The sequence below is a fragment of the Abramis brama genome, assembly GCF_963993115.1.
Source record: "Abramis brama genome assembly, chromosome: 2".
In the NCBI taxonomy this organism is placed as follows: domain Eukaryota; kingdom Metazoa; phylum Chordata; class Actinopteri; order Cypriniformes; family Leuciscidae; genus Abramis; species Abramis brama.
In genome coordinates, this window is record NC_139964.1 from 39307701 (window position 1) to 39331271 (window position 23571).

Consider the following 23571-nt stretch of genomic DNA (forward strand, 5'->3'; position numbering starts at 1 on the left):
GGGGACATCAAAGACTTATTTTACATCTTGTGAAAAGGGCATTAAGTTTGCTACATGTGTGACGTTTTAAGTTGCGTTGTACGCAAATAACGTAGTGCAGCGTTCTCAGCGGTTCTCAGCACTTACGAACTCAGCGTAATTTCCCATTCACTAAGCTACTTCAGTTGAGTGATCATATTGTGTGCACACATTAATGTGCAGCGTTTATGTGCAAGAGAAAGTTTGTGACGAAGTAAGTTTACTTCTATGGCTATTGTTAATAACACAGATTGTCATACTGTATCCCAACTGCGCTAAGTTAGACAATGTTTGTGATGTAGTTGATGTTTAACCCGCTAGTATCGTGGCTCGTATTGTTCATGTTTACAAAGTTATTACCTTGAAGTGCATTTCTCCATGGGATAATATCCTTCACTGGCTGTCATTTATTACTATCTGTATAAAATGAGACAGTCCAATTTCTATATATAATCCACATTTTGTTGGTTTTGTCATTTTCATTGCACTATGCAGATTGTCATTGTAATATAACTTTTTCTTAATAGGCTGCTGCCACCACCTTTAATTATTTTGGCACCAGAAGACAACACACCACCACAACTTCAATCAAAATATGCAGTTTTATTAACAGAGGGGACTACAAGGACAGGCTAAACACAACCTGGAAAGCCGTTGAACTACACAGAGCATTACGTGAATTCACTCACTTCATTGGTGACAAACCCCAGAATCAATTACAGATAATGGCACTTCAAACTTATTTAAAACCTCAGCCTCATACATGTGCAAAATGGTACCCATGGCTGTTCCCTAAACCCTCCCGGTTTCAGTTCCACCCACCCATACTACCACCCTCTATTACAAAGCACAACTTTAATACATCAGTTTAAATTAAAAACAGAAACAATCTTTAAAAACCACTTAACTCGCCCATGGTGACGTTGTGGGGGAGATTCCACACCGTTCCTTGTGAGCGGTGTGTCATCGCGGTGTGTCATCACTTCAGCACTCACGTTGACATATGACAGTCTCAGTCACAAAAGGGGACTACAACTACTACTGCTGCTACTGCGGGGAGTGCCAAAGCGACATATCCACTACTCAACCAGGACACAAGCAACTGACTGTGCCTCCTGGTTGAGAAGGAGAAATGCCTCAGTCCATTTAGAAAAGTAATCACTCACGACAAGGATATACTTATGCTTTCTAGGTGTCTCAGGTAGAGGCCCCAACATATCTTGCAACCGCAATTGGCCCCAAACAGAACTATACTTCTTCAGGGCAGCATTCTGCTGTACTTCAGCAACATTCATCATCTGGGTCCTGCCTAAGATGAATTAGGAGGGCCAATTCTGGATCATCTCGCTGGGCCTGTCCCAAATCATCACCCACCCCAACATTCGCTTTCTTCTGCACCCCCTGGGGGCCCTACTTAACAGCACACACTAATATAGCTGGCCCCTGAATTGGGCTGATGGGGCCTTCTTGCTCCTTGGCTTTCACATAAGCCACGACAAGGCATCTACAGTACTTCGCCATGCTAAAAAAGTCTAAGCCCTGAAAGCAACCATCTCAATGAGTTATGGTCTGTGCGCAACACAAACTCTTTACCTAGCAAAAAATGCTTAAAGTACTTTGTGAAAGTCACCATCGCTAACTATTCTTTCTTTGTAGTTGCATACTTGCATTCCTCTTTGGTAAGGGCCCAACTGGCATAAGCTATTACTCTTTCCAACCCTCCCTCCTCTTGCAAAAGCACAGCTCCTACCCCCACATCACTAGCATCAGTGTCCAATAAAAAGGTTTTATTCGGGTCAGGATAAGCGAGCACAGGGGAAGTAATTAACCTAGCCTTCAACTGATTGAATGCTACCTGACACTCCTCACCTCACCTAAATCTCCTCCCCTTCTCAGTCAGCTGATGTAATGGACGTGCTATGCCTACAAACCATCTATAATAGGAGGCCAAACCTAAAAAGCTCCTCACTTCAGTCTGAGTCCTAGGGATGGGCCATTCCCTCACTGCTTCCACCTTTACAGGGTCGGCCATAATTCCTTCCGCAGAAATGATATGCCCTAAATACTTAACACAAGAGGAAAACAAATCACACTTAGAGGGTTTTACCTTCAGATTTGCAGCCTTCAACTTAGTCAATACTTCCCCTAATCTCGATAAATGCTCCTGAAATGAATGACCAAACACTATAATGCCGTCCAAATAAACTAAACACGTAGTCCATTGCAAGTCCGCTAAAATCAAATCCATTAAATGCTAAAATGTGCTAGGTGAGTTACAAAGGCCATAACTTAAGACGTTAAATTCAAATAACCCATGTCTTGTGGTAAAAGCGGTCTTGCACTTATCTTTAGAATCTACCTCAACCTACCAGTAAGGACTGCAAGATCCAGGGTGGAAAATAACTTTGCATTAGTCAAACTATCCAGGGTATCATCTATTCGGGGAAGGGGATTGGCATCTTTAGCTGTAACATCATTCAGCTTCCGGTAGTCTACGCAAAAGAGCAAACTACCATCCTTCTTTCTTACTGGGACAACCAGCAGCCCATGGACTACATGATGGCTGTATAATCCCATTTTCTTGCATTTGGTTAATGTGATCATGCACCTCTTGTTGCAAATGCAACGGAACCCGATGTGGGGTATCTTATTTGGCTTTGCATCCCCTGTATTAATCTGATGCAAAGTCAGGTGGGTTCGCCCTAGATCATGATCCCCAGTGCTAAACACTGAAGCATACTGCCCCAACAACTCACGGATGGCCTGCGTTTCAACCATAGACAGCCCCTTTTGATCTAGCTTCAGGACCAACTACCACGTCTGTAGACAAGGTCCTAATCTTCGTCCCCTGCCTAAGGGTGAGAGGATTATCAGTTATATTAATCACTCTAACAGGAATAACCCCTTGCCCCACATTACAAATGACTCGAGCCACTAAAAGGTCACAGTGTTTTGATAAAGAAGAGGAGGGTTCCACCATCCCAGCTGTCTGTCCTGCAAGGAGCCTTTCTACTACCCCAGAAATAATAGTTTCACTACGCGGCTGTACTATGGAGTCTATTTGAACAGTGACAGCCTTAGGCTGACAAGCATCCCCTGATGAAATTATGGCGAACTTCCCACGCATGACTGAACAGCACTTTTCCTCTCAAATAAATGATTGCTCCATACTTCAGCAGAAAATCCATCACCAATAAAATATCAGGGAAACTCATTTATTAACGCTAGGGAACCAAACTGACAAATAGTTTGCCAACGGCCTAGAATGTACATAGTACCCCCATTAGCTGCAGAAGCTTCCCCCACATAATCGAACAACTGTCCTATCCAATCTGACCAATCACGATTAGCTCCTGTAAAAGTTTCAGGCATAAAAACTGGTCGTGTTGTCGCCATCCTAGACACTGAACCTTGCCCTGTTAGCACCCTATCAAAAGAAGCTGATGGTGTGTTATCCCCCTCTGGGTCCAACATAATGGCCCCTAATTTCCCACCGCTGCCAACAGTGTAATATAACTTTCATAATAGGCTTCTGCCTCCACCTTTAATTATTTTGGCCAGTATGGTCTGGCACCAGAAGACAACACACCACCACAACTTCAGTCAAAATATGCAGTTTTATTAACAGAGGGGACTACAAGGACAGACTAAACACAACCTGGAAATCCGTAGCCGTATGGTTCTGTGAAGCCATAGAATTCACAGAACACTACGTGAATTCACTCATTTCATTGGTGACAAACCCCAGAATCAATTTCAGATAGTGGCACTTCAAACTCATTTAAAACCTCCACCCCGTTCCGTGAAGGGAAATCGCGGTGTGTCCTCACTTCAGCACTCACGTTGACTGACAGTCTCAGTCACAAAAGGGGAAATCCCAGCCGGCTCTTGCAATTCAGTAGCATCAGCATTCAGCACAGTAGCAACGGCACTCCTAACTTCCCATCCCTATATGTGATGTGATCTGGGAAGACCCATCACATGGTGAAATTTGACCTATTACAGGTTGATACCATATTAAAGCTGGTTTCAATCCATTTCCAAATCTGTTTTTATTTCTTTCATCGTTTGTCGGTAACAAAAGTTATCTGAATTCGGCTGATCGCTATGATTTTCAGCAATGGAATTTTGAGAAAAACAGGTTTAATTAACTGTCACGTCCTGCTAGCAGAATGATTGGCGCTCTTTTTATTTTTTTTCACATCACATATTTTAGAAATCATCAGATTAGGTATCATTCGAAAGCTTACAAACTCAAAATTCATCCTGTGAAAACCGTTTTGAAGTTGGACGATTGAGAGGCGAGCAAGATCTTTTAAAGGAACACTCCACTTTTTTTGGAAATAGGCTTTTCCAACTCCCCTGGAGTTAAACAGTTAAGTTTTACCGTTTTCGAATCCATTCAGCCGATCTCTGGGTCTGGCAGTAGCACTTTTAGCATAGCTTAGCATAGATCATTGAATCTGATTAGACCGTTAGCATCTCTCTCAAAAAAATGACCAAAGAGTTTCAATATTTTTCCTATTTAAAACTTGACTCTTCTGTAGTTACATTGTGTACTAAGATTGATGGAAAATGAAAAGTTGCGATTTTGTAGGCCGATATGGCTAGGAACTATACTCTCATTCCTGCGCAATAATCAAGGAACTTTGCTGCCATACCATGGGTGCAGCAGGCGCAATGATATTACGCAGCGCCTGAAAATAGGCTAACTTCCATCAACATAACCAACGTGACAACCTGCTTGCACAGCGAGCGTACCTTGTAACCATGGAGACATTTGTGAGAGACGATTCAGATGACATTTACTTTGTTGCAGATCCTGAACCGTATCTATTTGAACCGGAATACACTGAAGATGAGCTTTTGGAACGTGAAAGGCAAGAAAGTATGGACATGCACAGCTGAACTAGTCAGGCCAAGCGAGGCTTTGGACGTCATCAATGAGATAATTTTTCGACACATGCTCCGAAGCCTCGGCACAGAACGTAACATCACTAGTATTTTGTACCATACAAACTGTAGATAAACAATACCGACAATTCCACAAGTTTCTTTTAATCAAACTATACACTACCTCACCAGAACTCTACAACAAAACTACTAACGTTATACTGTATAAGCCAAATGGTCGTGCAAACCTAGCCCTCAGTGATTGCATTTCACAGGTAGTTAAAGACAACAGCTGTGCTTTTTGGTCATTCAAACTAACTAAAAATAATAATGTTATACTTACAACCATGGGTGATGATGATACACTTGGACCTGTCTGTAAGACCTCTGAAGATTGTTGGGATGGCCGTATCCTTTAGACACCGTACCGTACTGTCCATGTTTTCCAAATAGTCATCTGGTCCAAAATGCTTTGAGCAAACACACCATTTCTTGATTGATTCTACCGGTGTTTTGAGATCTATGTTCAAAGTAGCCAACCATTGATTGTTTCGTTCCTTGTTTTTCGTTGGTATTCTGTGAAACATGATGGTAGAGTACTCCTTCGACTTACTATCACAGCCCTTTACAACGCACAGAACCATGGCTAATCGCACAGGTAAATCCACAACCTAATTTTCTGGCTGCAACTACACAAACTTGGTGCCGGTCACGTTGGAAGTTACTTAGCTGGAGACTATTTTCAGGTGCTGCGTAATATCATTGCGCCTGCTGCACCCATGGTATGGCAGCAAAGTTCCTTGATTATTACACAGGAATGAGAGTATAGCCATATTGGCCTAGAAAATCGCAACTTTTCATTTTCTGTCGGTCTTAGTACACAATGTAACTACAGAAGAGTCAAGTTTTAAATAGGAAAAATATCGAAACTCTTTGGTCATTTTTTTTGAGAGAGATGCTAACGGTCTAATCAGATTCAATGATCTATGCTAAGCAATGCTAAAAGTGCTACCGCCAGACCTGGAGATCGGCTGAATGGATTTGAAAACGGTAAAACTCAACTGTTTAACTCTAGGGGAGTTGGAAAATGAGCCTATTTCCAAAAAAAGTGGAGTGTTCCTTTAAGCGAGCAGCTACTTCAGACTCCATTATTCTCTTGTGCTCCACTCCACATCTGACAATAACATTGGTTCTAAAAAAAACTTGCATGCAGTTGTAGTTTACACAGGACTGGCGGGAAATGCGCATTGGTATACCTTTATTCTAGATGTTATGTGGTTTATTTTGATAGGTGAACTGTCTTTGTAGTTTTAAGAGAAAGAGAGCTATGGGCGATTTTTTTTCTTTTTTTGCACCCCCGCCATGCGTGTTCTTATAGAGAAAGACACAGTATTTTCAGCCACTATAAATCGCTATTTTTCTGCACTAAAATAGTGAATTTTGCCCCAATATATTCAGAGATGATAGACAAGATGTTATAGGATAATAATTTAATGAAAACCCAATTTTGACAAATAAACTGACATTCTACCTATTTTTAGACCTTACTGAAAATGTACCAACTGGGAAATCTGACGGGTTTTCCCAGATCACATCACATATACTCTCTCCCCACACCTGCTATCTATCTATCTTCATTGCCGGTGGCCCTAACCGACCACGAACGACACCTCAAAAAAAAAATGGTGCATACCGCCATCTTGTTGCCCACAATGTAACCGGAACTGAGCCTCCGTCCATCGTCTTTTGCGCTCCATTACCTTTTTCTACCCCAGTCTCTCAATACACAGCTCCCGCCCCAGTGTTTCTCATTTCTCAATCAGTCAGTCTCATTAATTAGTTGCCCAGACAATATCCCAAAAGGCAAAACACCTATCAGTGAATTTTACAGAGATGTTATATTTGAATTTATAATCTGTTAAATTGTTGAATATATTTGGATTGAGTATTTATTTCTGTTAATTTATTTCAGAAACTACCTCAAGTAGGTCCTACACTATTATGTGTAAATGGTCACTCTTGTGCAATAAACGGCTAAACTCTATCTGATGACTCCGACTCCCCTACCAGAGTTCTGCAGCGGTCTATAATATAATTCACCAGCTTTCAGCGGGGCAAACACCAACAGTTAGTATATTGGACAGAAGTATTGGAAATATACCCAGTGCAATTCTTTGCTGGTCTTACATGAACTTTTTATCACTTCACTGATGCCAGAATATGTAAAGGTTAGGAGAATTTCCTTATCCACTTTTACAGATGACCTTGCAAGGTCTTTAGTGCACATCTTTAAGCTAAAGCCTATCTGTCTCCTTTGATCATACAGCAGAAGGCTGGACTGTGGCTTTTGATGTAGCCTGTTGACTTTTTAGTTAGGTAAGCTCAAGGAGCCTCAGATCTGAAGCACAGAAACAGCACGTTTGCCAAGATGAATGACCATTTGCACAGGTTAATATAACAATACGCTATGCAAGTACCATCATAAAACATTTGCCTAGCTTGTTTTAATGTGTTTGGGAAAATTTGCAGCCACAGTTTGAAAAAATGCCTTAACATGGAAACTTTTACCTGGGTGGTCCCATTCTGTTGATACCAATTGTTTACTAAGCCCCGCTAAGGATCGCGGTTCAGGAAGATGGACAAAAAAGACAAAGTGTCTCATTGCGTGAGTGTAGTGCCACACACACTCACCCATGTTTCTTTATCCTTGTATTTATTTTATCCTACGTCTAAAATACCCCACGCAAACACCAAATTGGAATGCAAACCGAAGTCTTTCTATCATTCTCTCATCCTGACATCTACCTGTCTCCTCCTGCCACTCTACAGTCCTTGTCCTTGGATGGGGCTGTGTGTGTGTGTTTACATGACAGATTGGGCCCCAGTAGGAACAATAATTGCATCATTTCATGGATGCGAGTCAGGAGTGGAGATCCAAGGCCTTGGAGAGAGTTTCTCTTTTAAGCTAATCTGCCATATGCAATGTGCTAGAGCGCTTGACAAAGAGAGGTTAGTTCTACTAGCAGAGGTAAAACCTGGAAGATAGCATGGACCTGTTGGCATGTAGGGTATATCACTACCTTGTGTGCTGATGTATTTTTGTGAAGTTTAATGGGAATCATCAAAAAAAATCTGTCATTATTTACGCAATGTCATGTTGTTCCCAACTCAAATGATTTTATTTCTTCTGCTGAACACAAAATAAATGATTTGGAGAATGTTTCAGCTGTTTTCTCCATACAATAAAAGTCATTGGGGTCCAAAAACTTCAAGATCCAAAAAGGACATAAAGGTTGCTTAAAAGTTATCCAAACAACACTAGTGATTTAAATTCCAAGTTTTCTGAAGCGATACGGTCACTTTATCATGTGATATAACATCATGAAGTCTTCCCTCAAGAACCAGAGAGGTCTGATTAGTATCTATGTTCGCCATATAGACCTTGGTCATGTTAGGTGCCATATTGAATTTATCATGGATGAAAACAAGGCTGTCAGTGATAGATCACATAATTTTCAAAAGTTTATGTCTCCTGAAAGTTTTTTTTCTTTCGGAAAGACATTTTGTCAGCTGAATAATCATTATGTTGTTAAACAACGGTACCCTCCATTGAACACACTGTACTTCTATCCCTCACAGCCTCATTTTCATTCCTGTCAAAAATTAAATATTACTTCCCTCACAAAGGTCTATTGCCATATTTAATTTGGGTTGTTTTGATTTGGCAGTAAACAACCACTTAAATTTCCCTCTGTTCATCATACAAAGTGATTGTATCATGTGAAAAACTTGGATTACACTACTGTAGTTGTATGGATTACTTTTACGCTAAATTGATGTGCTCTTTGGCGCTTGAAAGTTTTGGACCCCATTGACTTCCTCTGTACAGACAAAAACCGTTCTTCAAATATCTGCTTTTGTGTTCCACAGAAGAAAGCAATTCATTGCAAGTAATTGATGACAGCAGTTTCATTTTTGGGTGAACTATCCCTTTAAGGAGGTGGCTCAAGGGAGACCACGGATGCATGTTTGCTCTAAATTTGAGGGTGCGTTTTGATCCATAGCTTTATGAGTGAGGCTCTGAGGGACTCAGACTTCCTCAGTCATGACTCATGAACACACACACACTGCAGCAGTAGTCCTCACTGACTCAGTTACATAAATATAGGAGGTAATATAATACTCTGCTAAAACACTGGTGCGATAAAAGTAGATGTTGGTGTTTTGTTTAATAGATTAAGTATGGTGTTCCTGGAAGTTCATCAATATATATATCAACATATACAATATAGATAAAGTATTATGTCCCTATCTCTTGTCATTCTCTTATCTAAACCCATTATCTGCCCGATAAGTCTTTATTCTGTGTATATGATATTATAAGCGAGTTTTCCAACCATCAGAGTTTTGCAAATATTTAGTATACAGACTCGTCATGTTTATGCTGAGTGTCGGGTTACACTGTTTATGAAATATAGCCAGGCAAAGGCCCTTTGGGGAAGAGAAAGAAAACCATTCCAAATGAAAAGTAATGATTCATGCCACAGATAGTATATAAACTCAAATACACCCCTATCGGCCCTGCTCCCCCAACACAATTTTGATTGGCTCCGAACAAGGCACAGACAACTTAGTATTGCGTTACTCTAAATACATTGGGGGTGACTATGGTGACGTGGGTGGTCCTCATTCATTATTATAACGACCACTCAACCTGATTGATGTTTGGAGATGGAATTTAATAATGCTATCAACCTACACTCAACATGTACTGCTCTGTTTGTGAAGTTTCCCATAAAGCTTTGCAGAAGATAGCACTGAACAGGCATTTTTAAAGAAATTGTTTTGTTTTTGTGGGCATACCATATAACACCCTCATTTAAATAAGTTGCTTTCATCTGAGCATCATAAGTATTGAAGGAGACATTTAAGTTATTGACATTGTACACTGGGAAATGTTGACCTCTTTGGCAATCTCCCAGTGCACCTTTCTGTTCACTGTACCTTGATGACAGAAGAGAATAGAAATTTGGATAGTGACACAAGAAATGAGACACTTCCCAGCACTACAACTGATACCAGATGCACGTGTACACTCTGATAGCTTGTATTAAAGGAGAACTCCGGTCAATTTTAACATTGACATGTAAATTTGGAGTGCTGTCAATACGGAGAACAACGACAAAAATCGGTGTTGCCTACACCATGTTATCCTCTTTTTAAAATTTGCACCCTGTTGACTTCAATGGGGCAAGTTTTAAACCTGCTTTTAGCCTCTTAACATCCTTGATGTGTCATTACAAGTGCACTGCCAATGTGAGTGATTCCTTCGGAGTGAACACGAGTGAATCTGACTGCAGTAGATGTGAAAGATATGAATAAAAATGATGTTATTTCAGCCAGCGCACATACCTGTATTTACTTCCTGTTTTCGGTCGAAGTCCACAGTAATCAATTGTCGAGTTCACGAGCATAGGTTTAGTTACCTATGATCACGCACATGAACTCGACAATTTCTCTGAAGGAATGAACTCGACTCGAGTGATGAACTCGAACTCGAGTGAACTCGACTCTTCACTCTGAAGGAATCACTCACATTGGCTGTGCACTTGTAATGACACATCCAAATTTACAAAAAAACGGAGTTCTCCTTTAACTGGGAAATATTGTCTTTTTTATTTAGTTTAGCAGGAGAAAACAAAGAATATGCATGTGTGTAAAACTGCAGACACCCTACAGATACTATCAGCTGATATAATATAGATTCATGTAGTAAAATGTTTATGATAAACCACCCATATCAGATATTCAGATCAAATTTTAGAGAGACAAAAAGTAAAGGAGTCGTTCAGTAAGTTCTCAAACATGCTATACATTTTAATAAACATATTGATATTTCTGAGAAGAACCCAAGATAAACCTAGTTATTTACAATAAATGACCATATTTCTTCACATACAACAGTAAAAACATTGTAGACAACTTAAATAACTTTAAGGTGTAACTACTTAAATAATAAAAGAAACAGGGTTACTCTATTCACATGACACCTTCCCAGCAGCTCCAATGCAGGTTTCACATTAAGTGCTAAAATTATAGAGTAGATTTACAGCTTGGACTCCTTACAGATACTGCAACAAAGAATGCTAAAATGCACCGAATAGAAAGTAATAAACAGACGGGGATTGTTGTTAATTATACTTGTCTTTGGGAGAAATAAGTGATTATACTATAAACATTGAATACACCTGACTATTTTAGAGGGGGCTGCAAACCTTCAATGAGAAGAATCACATCAAAAAAGGGCTCAATGAAACATAGTTAATATTCATGACCTCACTGGTTACAAATGAGTATAAAACTGAACAGAACGTACTAGTGGTCTCATATTAGTCTAGAAGTTTTAGTCATATTAGTTTTTCGGTAAATAAAACAGCTGATCTGATGAGGAAATATGATGAAGTATAGGACAATTTCTACTTGAGTTGTAGTGGATTTGCTAGTTCATCTACTGGATAGAGCTCAACCAACAACTTCTACTACTTTCTAAATTAGAATCAGTTTTAGAGAGATACTATGGGGTCTTGATGACATATAGCATATTTAACATTCTCTTCTATTCAGTCATGAGCAGATTGACTAAAAAAATTGGCTCTAAAATTATAGCTTGAGCCTCGTTTTAGAGAAACATCACATAGTCAGAAGGAAAGATCTATCTTTATTTTTTATTTTTTGTCAAAGCACTCTTGATAGCAAGAGAACAATGTTATAGATTTATATTAGATTTTTATGGAAGTTGTATCTTCAACGGAACTGTGGAAGTATTTGTAAGTAAAATACGTAAAATGATTTTACAGGCTTAATGCAAAACTGCTCCTCTCCCATATATTATTCCTTAAAAAAATAAACCCTCCTTTATTAAAACAATGGCAAATCTAAAAAGTACTTATCTCAGTACAGTACTATATGAAATGTACACCAGTCACCACTCTTGTTCCCCTTATGACAAAACTGAATATGGTTTGGTGTTTCGAAAAAAAAAGGAGAACAATAAATGAAGATTCCTATTGTGACCGTCAAATAACTTGTGTTTTAAAGTGATACAAAAATTGTAGTATTTGCTAAAAACAGATTCTGTGCTTGATATCTCACAGAAACAAGATATATGAACATTTTAAAATATGATAAGATATACAATTTGCAATGAAAGCAGCGTGCATGGTCATGAACAACTATAGGAAAATAGTATAGCTGATACTGCACCTTTAACCAGAGCAGTTACCTCTTTAGGTTAGTTTCTCTGCAAACCAGTCATCTTAATTATTAAATTAATGTAATAAAAGTGACTGTCCGAACATTCTTAAAGATTTACATTTCACTTTAGTTTCCATCTAAATGAAACATCAATGAGATACAACCAATATTCAGTTTTGACTTTGCAGGATCTTCATTGATCATTTCAGCAATTATATCAAGAAGATGGATGACATTTTAGCAGATCCGTTTTCTAAACTGCATGTAAACTGGCATCAAGTCCCATAAAAATGATTCTCCAGTTATACACAGACCTGCTGGATAAGACTAAGTCTGTTGTATGGTTTTGTGGCTGTACTGACAGCTACTTCCCCTCCCTTCTTTAAACAACCTGTGAATCCATGGCAGTGATTTTCTTTATGGTACAGTTCAGTTTGCTAGACTGTCCATTTGACTTTCCTAAATGAGCGTTTTTGACTCCCTAAAATCCCAATTTGTCCTGTAGTACACAGACTTATTGGTGCCCATGTTGGGGTTGGACCGAACATCCGAGTCGGTCTCATGCGGGGCTTCCAGTGCTTTGTGAGTCCTCTTGCAGGGACACTTGACTTTAAAGTGGACCAGACTTTACACACCATACCAGCAGTAAAAACCGGAGAACCCTGCGTGGTACCTCCAACATGCGACCCCTTCAGCTATGCGCATTGAGGTTCCATTGGCCACCCTGTTATTGTTTTACCTGTGTATTTGTGCATATGGGTGAGAGTGCAGATGGTGTAGGGGAGCATGAAGATCAAAGGCTGTGGCTCATGAAAACGAACAGTGGTGGGAGAGGAGGATCAGGTGAGGGGCAGTTGGAGATTGGGGATGGTGTCCTGAAGGCAAACTCTGAAAGGCCTCCGTAACGTTCAGTCTGCCAACTGGTGAAGAGCGCATTATTATCCTGCCCTGCTTTTTATACAATATAACTGGTGAGGTCCAGCAGGTAAGACGTCATGTCAATGATGTGCTCCAGGATGCTGTCTTTCTCACCGTCCCCTCGTGTTCCTCGCTCTCCTTTCTCGCACTGACCGCCGGAGAATCCTTCCTTGCAGAGACACTTGTTGGGCTCCACGCAGACCCCACCGTTACGACAGGTGGGTTCGCATTTGGCTGCAAATGACAAGCAAAAGCAGAAATAAGTTGAAAAAATGTTGAAAGAGGTTGGAGGTTTATGCAACTTTGAAATCAAAGACAGAGGGAAAGTACTCTGATTGGCTCTGTACCTCGTAAGCAGAAGGGGCCCTCCCAGCCAGCACTGCAGCAGCATTTGCCAGTGGGTGTACAGTGGCCGTTCTTGCATTCGCGGGAGCAAGCGGTGCTTAGCATCTCTGGATCCTCCACTGGCCGTCTGCACTCCTTAGGGACCTGTGGCCTGCAGGAGTCACAGAGCATTGATGGTCAACTAGGGGTCTCACAAAGTCCAGCTCACAAATTAAAGGTCCCGTTCTTCGTGATCCCATGTTTCAAACTTTAGTTAGTGTGTAATGTTGTTGTTAGATTATAAATAATATCTGTACAATTATAAAGCTCAAAGTTCAATGCCAAGCGAGATATTTTATTTAACAGAAGTCGCCTACATCGAACGGCCCGTTTGGACTACATCCCTCTACTTCCTTCTTTAATGACGTCAGTAAAACAGTTTTTTGACTAACCTCCGCCTACAGGAATGCTCCCTCAACTCTACCGAAATTCGTTTATGTACTTGCCCACTTCTTATAACTTACTGTGTTTACTCAGCTCTTACGGTGATTTTCTGAAGTAAAACTGACGCTTCATCTTTTGTGTGATGTACAATAAACTTTATTAAACTCATCAGTATATGTTTGATCATCATTCGGACCTGGTCCGAAACAGCAGACTTGTAGGCTATTAATAAATACATACAAGCAGATGACAAATACGTTATAATAACCGTAATTAAACTACTAAACTATACCTGTTCCATCTCTATACAGCACTCTGACTCTGTAGGCGTTATTGTCCGACTCGAAATGAACACCGTTACTGAGAGTTTCTGATATTATCATCATTCCGTGAGATGAAATTGTCCTGAGAGACTGAGCGCGAGCTCGTGAGGCTCCGCCCCCTGGGTCGTCCAGCAGCAGCTTATTTGCATTTAAAGGGCACACACTAAAACAGCGCGTTTTTCTGAGCCCCAAAAAATGACAATTTAAACATGCTGTAAAAAATGATCTGTTGGGTATTTTGAGCTGAAACTTCACATACACACTCTGGGGACATCAGAGACTTATTTTACATCTTGTGAAAAGGGGCATAATACGGGACCTTTAAACACTTGCCAAACATGCAAACACATAGTATTTCATAATGCCTTCATAAAGCAGAGTATTCCGTAAATAAGCAAACATGTGGAAAACTTGTTTAAAGACAAATGAGCCATCCTATGATGGTGGGGCATCATGCCAACTTTTGATATATGGAGTGATTTTTTTTCTTTATCAAAAGTAAAAATGCTGCAAGTACATTAACCCCTTACCAGACAGCCCCCATTTTGGCATTTACATAATATGTGATGACTGATTTTAAATTTTTATTGTATTATTTAAATTTTTTGACAAACAGTACAGAATGTTAATATCAGCTATTTATCCAATATTGGCTATAAAATAAAAATTATTATTGGCTTATTGGTATTGTCCATAATTTTATTATTGGTGCATCCATATACAAAGACATCCATTCACTTGAATGTTTGTCTATCTCTCAATTGTTGCCTCTGATTTTTATCGCTGTGAAAAATAAATAAAATTTATTTACTGTCACTTGTGGGATGCAGTTGTATGCTGATCTTTTTATATGCTGTTGTTTCACAGAAACGTTCTACAAAATAAACCATTGACAATTACTAGAATACAAGTAAATATTCACCATAGGTATTTAAAAACGAGTAATTGAGAAAGTTAATTTAATGTTCACAAAATGTTCATTTAGGTTTCATCTTGCTGTCTGTTTATAACAGAAAATCTGTACAGTAACTGTGAGAAAATATGCTACTTCGGATGAACAGTCAGACAGAAAGACATAATTATTGATTTGATTAGTTTGATCTTTGCGGATTCATTATTCTCGAAAATGAAATGAATGTGTGTGGAAATTTAATGCACTTTGAACAATACCAACAATCCCACAACAAAATTAAGGCTCTGCATGGCAATGTCTGGAAACAATAATGCTTTTGTGTGTAATGAATTTCAAATGTAAAACCTCAGTGTCAAAGTAAGTGGCTTGTGATGAACCTGTCCGAAGTTCGGCTCTCCAGACATTCTAATGCATCACTCAGCTAAAAACACTGCTTAATGAGCCAGGCAAATCTCTTGAAGGCTGTCTATTAGTGAGCAGCAGGGCTGTTGACATACCCAACAGGCCAGCACACACACAAACACACTGTAATTGGACTCCAGTGAAGCAGTAACTCTATGGGAAACAGGCTGGAGAGCTCTTGGTGAGGTGGTGTATTGGAAAGTTAGGTGGCCAAAGATTCTGTGCTTAACACTGAGGGATGTGGAAAAAATGAAAGTAGAATCACAGTATTTAAAGGTGAAGTGTGTCATTTTATCAATGTAAAAATACCAAACGCAGTTTAATGTGCAAGAGACTCAAAATCTATTTTATCAGTTAGAGCCCACCCCTTTTACTTTGAGTTTTAGACCATACCCTCCGGCTCGCGGTTTAGATTTCCTTTAGTTAACAGTAAGACTAAGAGATATAGATACTCATTTATTCCCACAGCCATTTCTCTTCTAAATTTATGTAATGGAGGTGGTTATTCACGGTCAGTGTATTGTTTTTACATTTTATGTTTTTTATGCCACTAGTGGTACCTTCTCAGAAGGTACCTTTAATGGTTTGGACTGAGAGCCCAGGATTAAAAGTACTTCACTCCAGTTTGATACACATCTCATACCAAGCTACAGTACCAATGAAAGTACCAACAAACCTCATTGGTTCTTATACATTAAGCAAGTATGGTTCCATGTTTACTGTATTTGATGAGCTCTATGTATGTGCGTTGGTCAATTTTTATGTATGATTGAAGGCCAAAATCATATCTGTCATCATGTAAAGTGATTGTATCTATTCAGAAGGCTTGGAATAAACTGGTCAAGTCACATGGATTACTTTTACGGTGTCTTTTTGTATTTGATGCCTATTTTAACACAGTTCCATAGTCCAGCAATGACACAAATTGTTTTGTTTCCATTGTTTTAACACATTGACCTAAACCATTTTGATAAATTGTGATTGACAGTCCTATTTCTTCTGCTCCACCAAGGCAGTTGCCGCTCCTGTGCACATTTGTTTCTATGAAGCTGGCAGGGATGCTTACCTTGTCATGACAACAGTTCGCAATGAAGTGTGATATTCCAAACATTGACTGAACATGTTAATTCATTAACAACAAACGCCAACAGGTTTAACAAACTGAAACAGGTTTAACCAAACCCAACAACCGTTGGATGTTGGTGCTCGTCAGGACAGTGCGAAACAGCCTTATGAGTGTCTATGAGATAATGGGATGTTGGATCTCTGAGTTTCCCTGACAGCTTTAGTGACTGATGGCAGGAATTGGGTGGTAACAAGGGAATTCTGGCAGGATACACTGGGGGGTCTAGTGGGGGAGCAGTTCCCATGCTCCCCTCTAACGCTTTCCGCAACCAAATCAGGTCTCCCTTGTCTCTCATCAACACTTTGTTGTTGTTGTTTTTTGTGTGTGTTGTTGTGACAGGCTGTTACGTTGTTAAAAAAACAGGGAGACAGAAAAGATGAGGAAGAAAGAAATAGAAATGGATAGTGAAAAAGAAAGAGAGGGAGGGAAAGGAGAGAAAGAGGCGCTCCCTAGAGGATTGGGCTAACACTGTTAATGACGTTGGGGTCAGCGGCACTACTAAACAGTTTGTATTACTGGCAGGGTGGCCATGAAAACAACACCTGCTGCCGTGGCACTTGACAAAGACAGCTGGGTCAACAGGCACTGTGGGAATGTATCAACTCTGTGAGGCCACTTGCATAAAACACAGACTGATAAATTAAAAGAACGCCCCAGCTTATTAGTTTAAGACTGTCCTGTAACTTGAATGGGAGGTTGAACACATCAGCTGGCCAACCACTCTTTTTGTGAATCCAAGGATTGTCTGGCACAATATGCTATTCATAATACCAGTTTTCCTCCCTGTTCTGCATTTTCCACCTAGGCAGAAATCAACACCGAAGCTGAGGAAGTCAAAGTCGTGAAAGTTGTGGATTTTTTGGTTCCTCTTATGCTGATTTTAGAAGTAGTATTGTTGAATTATGTGGAATCGATTTAGATGTGTTGAACTTAAGAATACTAGACACTTATTGGTAACTAAAAGCATAAGTATTAAGCCACAATATTTCATAACTGAAAACGCAAGGGATGAGAGACATGTAGAACTTGGTGAATGAATACAATTCTGTGGACATCTGCAGAGCTTTCTGAGGAATTTGAATTCTGTGTGCGACCACTCATGGGTAATGAGTCCGGTATCTCTTGAGCTTTTCTCTGAGAAGACAGTTTAATATCTCTTGGCTTAACTTGTTGGCTGTGATAGTAAGAAACAGTTGAGTTATTTGATGAAAGCAAGTGCACGGGGTAGAGGGGTGAAGAGCTCAGGAGTGTTCGAGCATGAAAAAAAAAGGCTTCATCAAGGCACTCTGTGTGACTCCTCTGTCCTTTTTGTCATCTCTCTCTTTTGTTAGCACCTCTTTGTGGATACATTGTATCAAAAAATTTACTGTGTATTGTAGCTGTAGGCCATTCAGTACCACCCCTAAGGGTCTTTGTTAAGGGGAGGAACACGGTTGTGAGCGGGAGAGATTTAGGACGGACCATGAAATAAAGGAGACTTGTCAGAGATGGGGACCAGGAGAATGAGAGCACTATTTAAAGTGTTTGTATATCTTGACACACACTTAGGCCTAAATAAATGTTTTACCTCCATATCGCTACAGAAAAGCACTTCTACGGAACCTATTCAATACATTTAGCCAACAAAATCCAAAACTAAGGATTGTCATGGATTGTCATTGCCAAAAAAAAAGTCATGGAAGATACATTGTTATATTTGCTTTTTGACATAACTTCCATTCTGATGCTGAATGAATAAAAGTCACTTCAGAAGTCACTCAAGTAAACACTCAACCAAATCCCTGCAATGCTCACAACTATTCTAGTGAAGAAGCAATGAGAAATGTGTTCCTGAGATGCGTTCCTCAAACATTTCTTGTGGATGATCTTATTAGGGCTGAACGATATGGACAAAATTTCATATCTCGATTTTCATGCCAGATATCTCGATATCGATACAATACGATATATATATATATATATATAGTAGGAGCCGCTACTGATTTCAATAAGTAAAAGACTAAAAAAATGGAATAAGACTGAGGATGTGCGTCAGTTTATGTTTAATATTACCAAAACCAATTCATACATAGTTCAGTTACTGGCATCTTCTCAGTTATTGCCGCCAGCCAATAAACAATCTTACAGTCTCTCTCTTGTCCACATTTGACAGCGACATGCATACATTTCAATGTGCGGTGGCCTATTATTCTACATTATTATTCTATTATGGTGGCCTATTATTAGGCCACCATAATATTAGGCCTATTATTCTACATTAAAGGACTGCTAAACAAACTCGGATGCGTGCAGTCATCTCAAACACTAGACTTTCACATGATATGATATTTAACACTCTCTCTTCTACCACACAGTTGTACAACCCAAAAATGCAATGTAGCAGATCAAAATCAAAACAACGTGGCTATTTTGAAGCTCTCAACCCTAGCCAGAACGCAAAGGTTAAAGGGTACAGAAAAGATGTAAATGTAGATACATGAAATGTAAATGCTGGACCACCCCACTTGACAGTGCTAGTCCCTCAGAATTGTTGTATCACCTCTTTTATTTGGTAATTAGATCACAAAAAGTGACAAGATGTATAAAACAGTGAACCCAACACCACAGGTCTGACAGACTAAACAACTCCAATCAATGGTGGAAAGAATTGTTCTTTGGAAAAATGCAGCAATGCCAGAAAACATAAATAAAGTAAGTTTGAGGGGCCTTGTTTAGGAGACTCATGGAAACATCTGTGGTAATTAATAGCATTAGACTTGGGTGGCACTGTCGTCACCTGGGTATACAGTGCCTTGCAAAAATATTCAGACCTTCAAGCAATTTTCTCTCAATCCTTGCTGAATTCCTACAAGTAAATGTTCTCTACAATATTTGCATTTCATAGTTTGCATAATGATTCAATACACAAAATCTTTTATTTACTTTATACTTTATATCATTTTATTTATTTTATTTTATTTATAATATTTTCACTTTTTGCAGGAATGGCCATTTCTATTTATTTAAATGTGATACTGCCTCGTTCTTCCAGGCAGATTTGCTCCAGGTTTCAGTTGGGACTGTAAAAATATTTGGATTGAGAATGGACTTTGAGAGGGTAGGACACTGACATTTTTGTTACTGTAATTTGTAGCGTTTTTGCAGACTGATACATATTTCTCTTTATTTTTAACAAGATAACCACTTCCTGCTGATGAAACATAGCCACCCATGATGCGTTCGCCAGCATACTTCATTGCAGGTATAGTGTACACCAAGATGTGGCCAGTGTAAGATTTATGCCACACACATTGCTTTGAATTTAGGTCTTATCTGGACCAAAACTGCAACATGGCCACTACTAAGCAAAACTTCAGATGTGCAGTCTCATGGTCCCCTATACCTGTCAGTGTTACAAAGAACTCTTATCATATAATTGACTAGTGCACCTCTGCCTGGTTCTTAAAAAACTGAACTTTGTAGCTTTTTCCAAAGTGATCATTAGCCTTTCTGCTTCTTGTTTGTATGGTTTTGCGGTTTAGAGTTTAGAGGAACAACCTAGTCAGTGTCTGGGTTGCTTCCACTTCCAGATTATTGAACTGACAATCCACCTCTTAGATATTCATTTGGAAATTATTTTGTACTTTTCTCTGGAAGTTAGTTTTCTTTTCCACAGCCTTCAGTCCTCACTTAAATAAGGATGTCTATTATAAACAAGTTTTTATTCCGATTACGTTTTCTTTTAGGGTTTACATAAGACCAACTGTGATAGAACTGTGGCTTCATTAGAACCATACAACTGTGTAAATTAACAGAAGATATTATTGCAAGGTGGATCTGCAAATTATTAAAATTTGAGATTTTTCAGTTGTGAATTCCAATGCTTTGACATATGACAGACTAAATAAGCTAATTTTCCACAACAACAGAAAACAATTCAAGAATTCAAAAAAGAGATTCTGTTCAAGTTTTAAATTATTTCACCTGATAATTGTGAGCAATTTATATAGTTCTAATGGTGTAAAAATGTCCAGCAAAAGGATTTTGAATGGCGTAGAAAGCACAAAAACACGTTTCATGAGCGATTGGTTTGAATTAGAGACTCAACAGATCTGCCTGTGCCTATTGTAATGTCCCTTTTTTCTGGAAATGATATATCGGATCTATTAAACATGCAAACACTTTTGGCAGTTGTTATGTGGGAATTCATATGCTCATTTCTAATAGATGATATGCCTTTCATATGTACTTGGCGTGGTGAGAACATATTTTCAAGATCTATCATAAAAGTGGCTTTTAGTAGTGTATAACACACGGGGTAAATTACGGCATATTAAAAAAAGCCCATGAGCATACAGAAATGATTAAATCCTTTAACTGACTCCATTCACATGCGTTGAATCTCTTGCCGTGAACCCCTGCACATGTACGTAAATTGGGTACATTTTGCTCGTCTGCAGATTCGCCAAAATATGGACATACTTGTGTTCTCAAGGAAAACATTCCCTCTGTTGAAGACAGGTGTGTAAGTCCTGTCAAAGCAAGGAAAACACCCAACCGACCACACAGGCTCGCTAGTTAACCAGCGCTGTCCGAGCCAACTTGACTGTGTTGGTGTTAGAAACACGTTACACTAACATTTGGAAATGGTATGCTTACTCTCCAATTATGGCTGAGGTTTGTGTTGGCCAAGACTGGCAGTTGTGTGATGAAGCTAGACTCCTTGTGCGTGTGTGTGAGCGAAAACTAGTAATGCTTTAATGGGATAGTTCACCCAAAAATGAACATTCTGTCATTATTAACTCACCCTTATTTCGTTTCAAACCTGTATTTCTTTCTTCTGTGGAAGTCAAAAGAAAGCTATTTTGTAAAATGTCTTTTTCCACACAATGAAAGGAAATGCAGTTCAATGTTGTTTCGGACCCCACTGACTTTCATTGCATGAACAAAACCAGTTTTAACATTCTTTAAAATGACCTTCATTCTCTTGGTATGAACTAACTACGCAGATGTGCAAAGAATAGCATGTAAGAAGAATGCCAGGGGATGTTTTGTAAAGCGGAATAAAAATGGAATTAATTATGCGAGTTTCAATATTAGCATTGCTTAGCAGTAACATCACATATTTTTTACACGCGAGCAATGAAAACGGAAAAACAGAGAGGCTGATGCATAAACTCTATTGTATACAATATGTTGCTCTGTGTATTCAAAGCTCAACGCACCTTTTGGGGTCCACCAACTTGTAGAGTTTTCCACTGTGCGACTGTATCACCGTGCTTTTGCTGGAGGCAAGGATGTAGACCTCACCTACAGAGGAAAGAAAACATTTAGGTCTTTGAGGGATCGCATTTGTCTTCTCTCACCTTCCTTCCTTCCTACTCGGTGCACTTGACACTGGTGTATGAGAGGGTTTCGAGAGGGGCTCATTAAATCCTCATGCAAGTAATTTAATGAGGAGCAAGCTTGCAGCACTGTGCACAGATTGTAAACATGTGTCAGGAGACTGCCATGTGGGTCTCCAGTACAGCCTTCCACTGAATCCCTCTTACAAATCAGCAACAAATGCTATCTCTCCCTCACAGAGGCCCAGTCTTGGCAAAGCATGAGATTTATTCTCTGTCACACTTGACCTGGTGTTTGGATTCGAGAGTTTATGTTCCCTGTGATGCACTGAGCTGTGGGGATATTACATGGTGGCAGAGAGTACAGCCTAGCAGCAGCAGCGAGTGGGCATAACTTTGCTTTCGCAATGCACTGTCAGAGGGGCTGGCATCAAGTTTACATAAATGAACCCCTTTACCATTCTAGTGCCAAAAATCAGTTGTTACCAATGTTAAATGTGCACGTAAGGAAAGGCAGCAGATTGTGCATATAAACCCTATATGCTGACAGATTACGCTGCCCTTTGATTTCCAATCATACCGTCTGTCAGCAGCAAAAAAAGAGGAAGTAATCTGTCAGGAAACTAAAGGAGTACTGTGTCATACCAGAATGTTCCTTGGAGGAAAGATATTTGAAAGTGGGAGGTAGGACAAGGGATTGGTTTTCTTTCTGTTCTGTATCATTCAGATGATTCTTGGATTCCAGCAGCATTTTTTTTTCTCCTTCCTGTGACTACGGTATACACATTTTAATATAAAACGATCGCTTCATTTGACCTTGTCTAAACTAAACAAATCCTTTGTTAGCTTTTTTTTTTTTTTTTTGTGCATTAGTTCTTTTGAAAAATGTCTGTATTTACACTACTGTTCAAAAGTTTGGGGTCATTAAGATTTTTTAAAAATACAGTAAAAACTGATATTGTAGAATTTAATATAACTGGTGTCTATTTTAATGTTTTAAAATGTAATGTATTCCTGTCGTGGCAAAGCATCATTGTTAGCAGTCATTACTCCTTTTGTCTTATTATCATAGTAAAAAAACAGTTAATATTTAATATTTTTGTGGAAACCATTTTTTTTTTTTTTTTGGATGAATTCTTTGAAGAATAGAACGTTTAAAAGAAGAGCACTTATTTGAAATATATATTTTTTTGTAACTATGTAAAATACTTTACTGTTGTAAAAAAATTTATGTATCCTTGTTGAATAAGGAAAACAAAAATCTTAATAACTTTTGAAGTCCCCAAACTTTTGAACAGTAACATAGATGCTTTGTAGGGCTGGGTGATACATGATATATCGTTACAAATTTATGTCGATAATAATAATAAGCTCTGGACATTTTTACTCTATATGGATTAATCTAACAGCCAATCACACAACATAAATAAATTTGAAAACAACCAGTCAGTGCATGTTGTTTATAAGGGATTTCTTCGTGTCTCTGTGTGAATAAAAGGTGTGGTTTCGTCTGATACACAATCTCACACACGTGACGCTCACAGTGTTTTCAGCGTCTGCCGTCTCAATATATGAGGACATGAACACATGAGCTGCTTTGAGAGTCACTTCACAAGCTTTCCACCGTTCAAA

The 23571-nt window shown here is 39.1% G+C and overlaps 1 protein-coding gene across 1 annotated transcript in view; it reads right to left on the minus strand.

The window, feature by feature from the left end:
• Window positions 1-10763: 10763 nt before the first annotated feature.
• Window positions 10764-23571, minus strand: part of hhip (hedgehog interacting protein) — a 38468-nt gene continuing 25660 nt past the window's right edge. Inside the window, exons 11-13 of the mRNA XM_084092288.1 lie at window positions 21820-21904; window positions 13431-13579; window positions 10764-13317 (exon numbers count right to left, since the gene is read on the minus strand). Coding sequence (XP_083948414.1) covers window positions 13121-13317; window positions 13431-13579; window positions 21820-21904 — 431 coding nt within the window. The 3' untranslated portion in view covers window positions 10764-13120. The remainder of the gene's footprint in view (window positions 13318-13430; window positions 13580-21819; window positions 21905-23571) is intronic.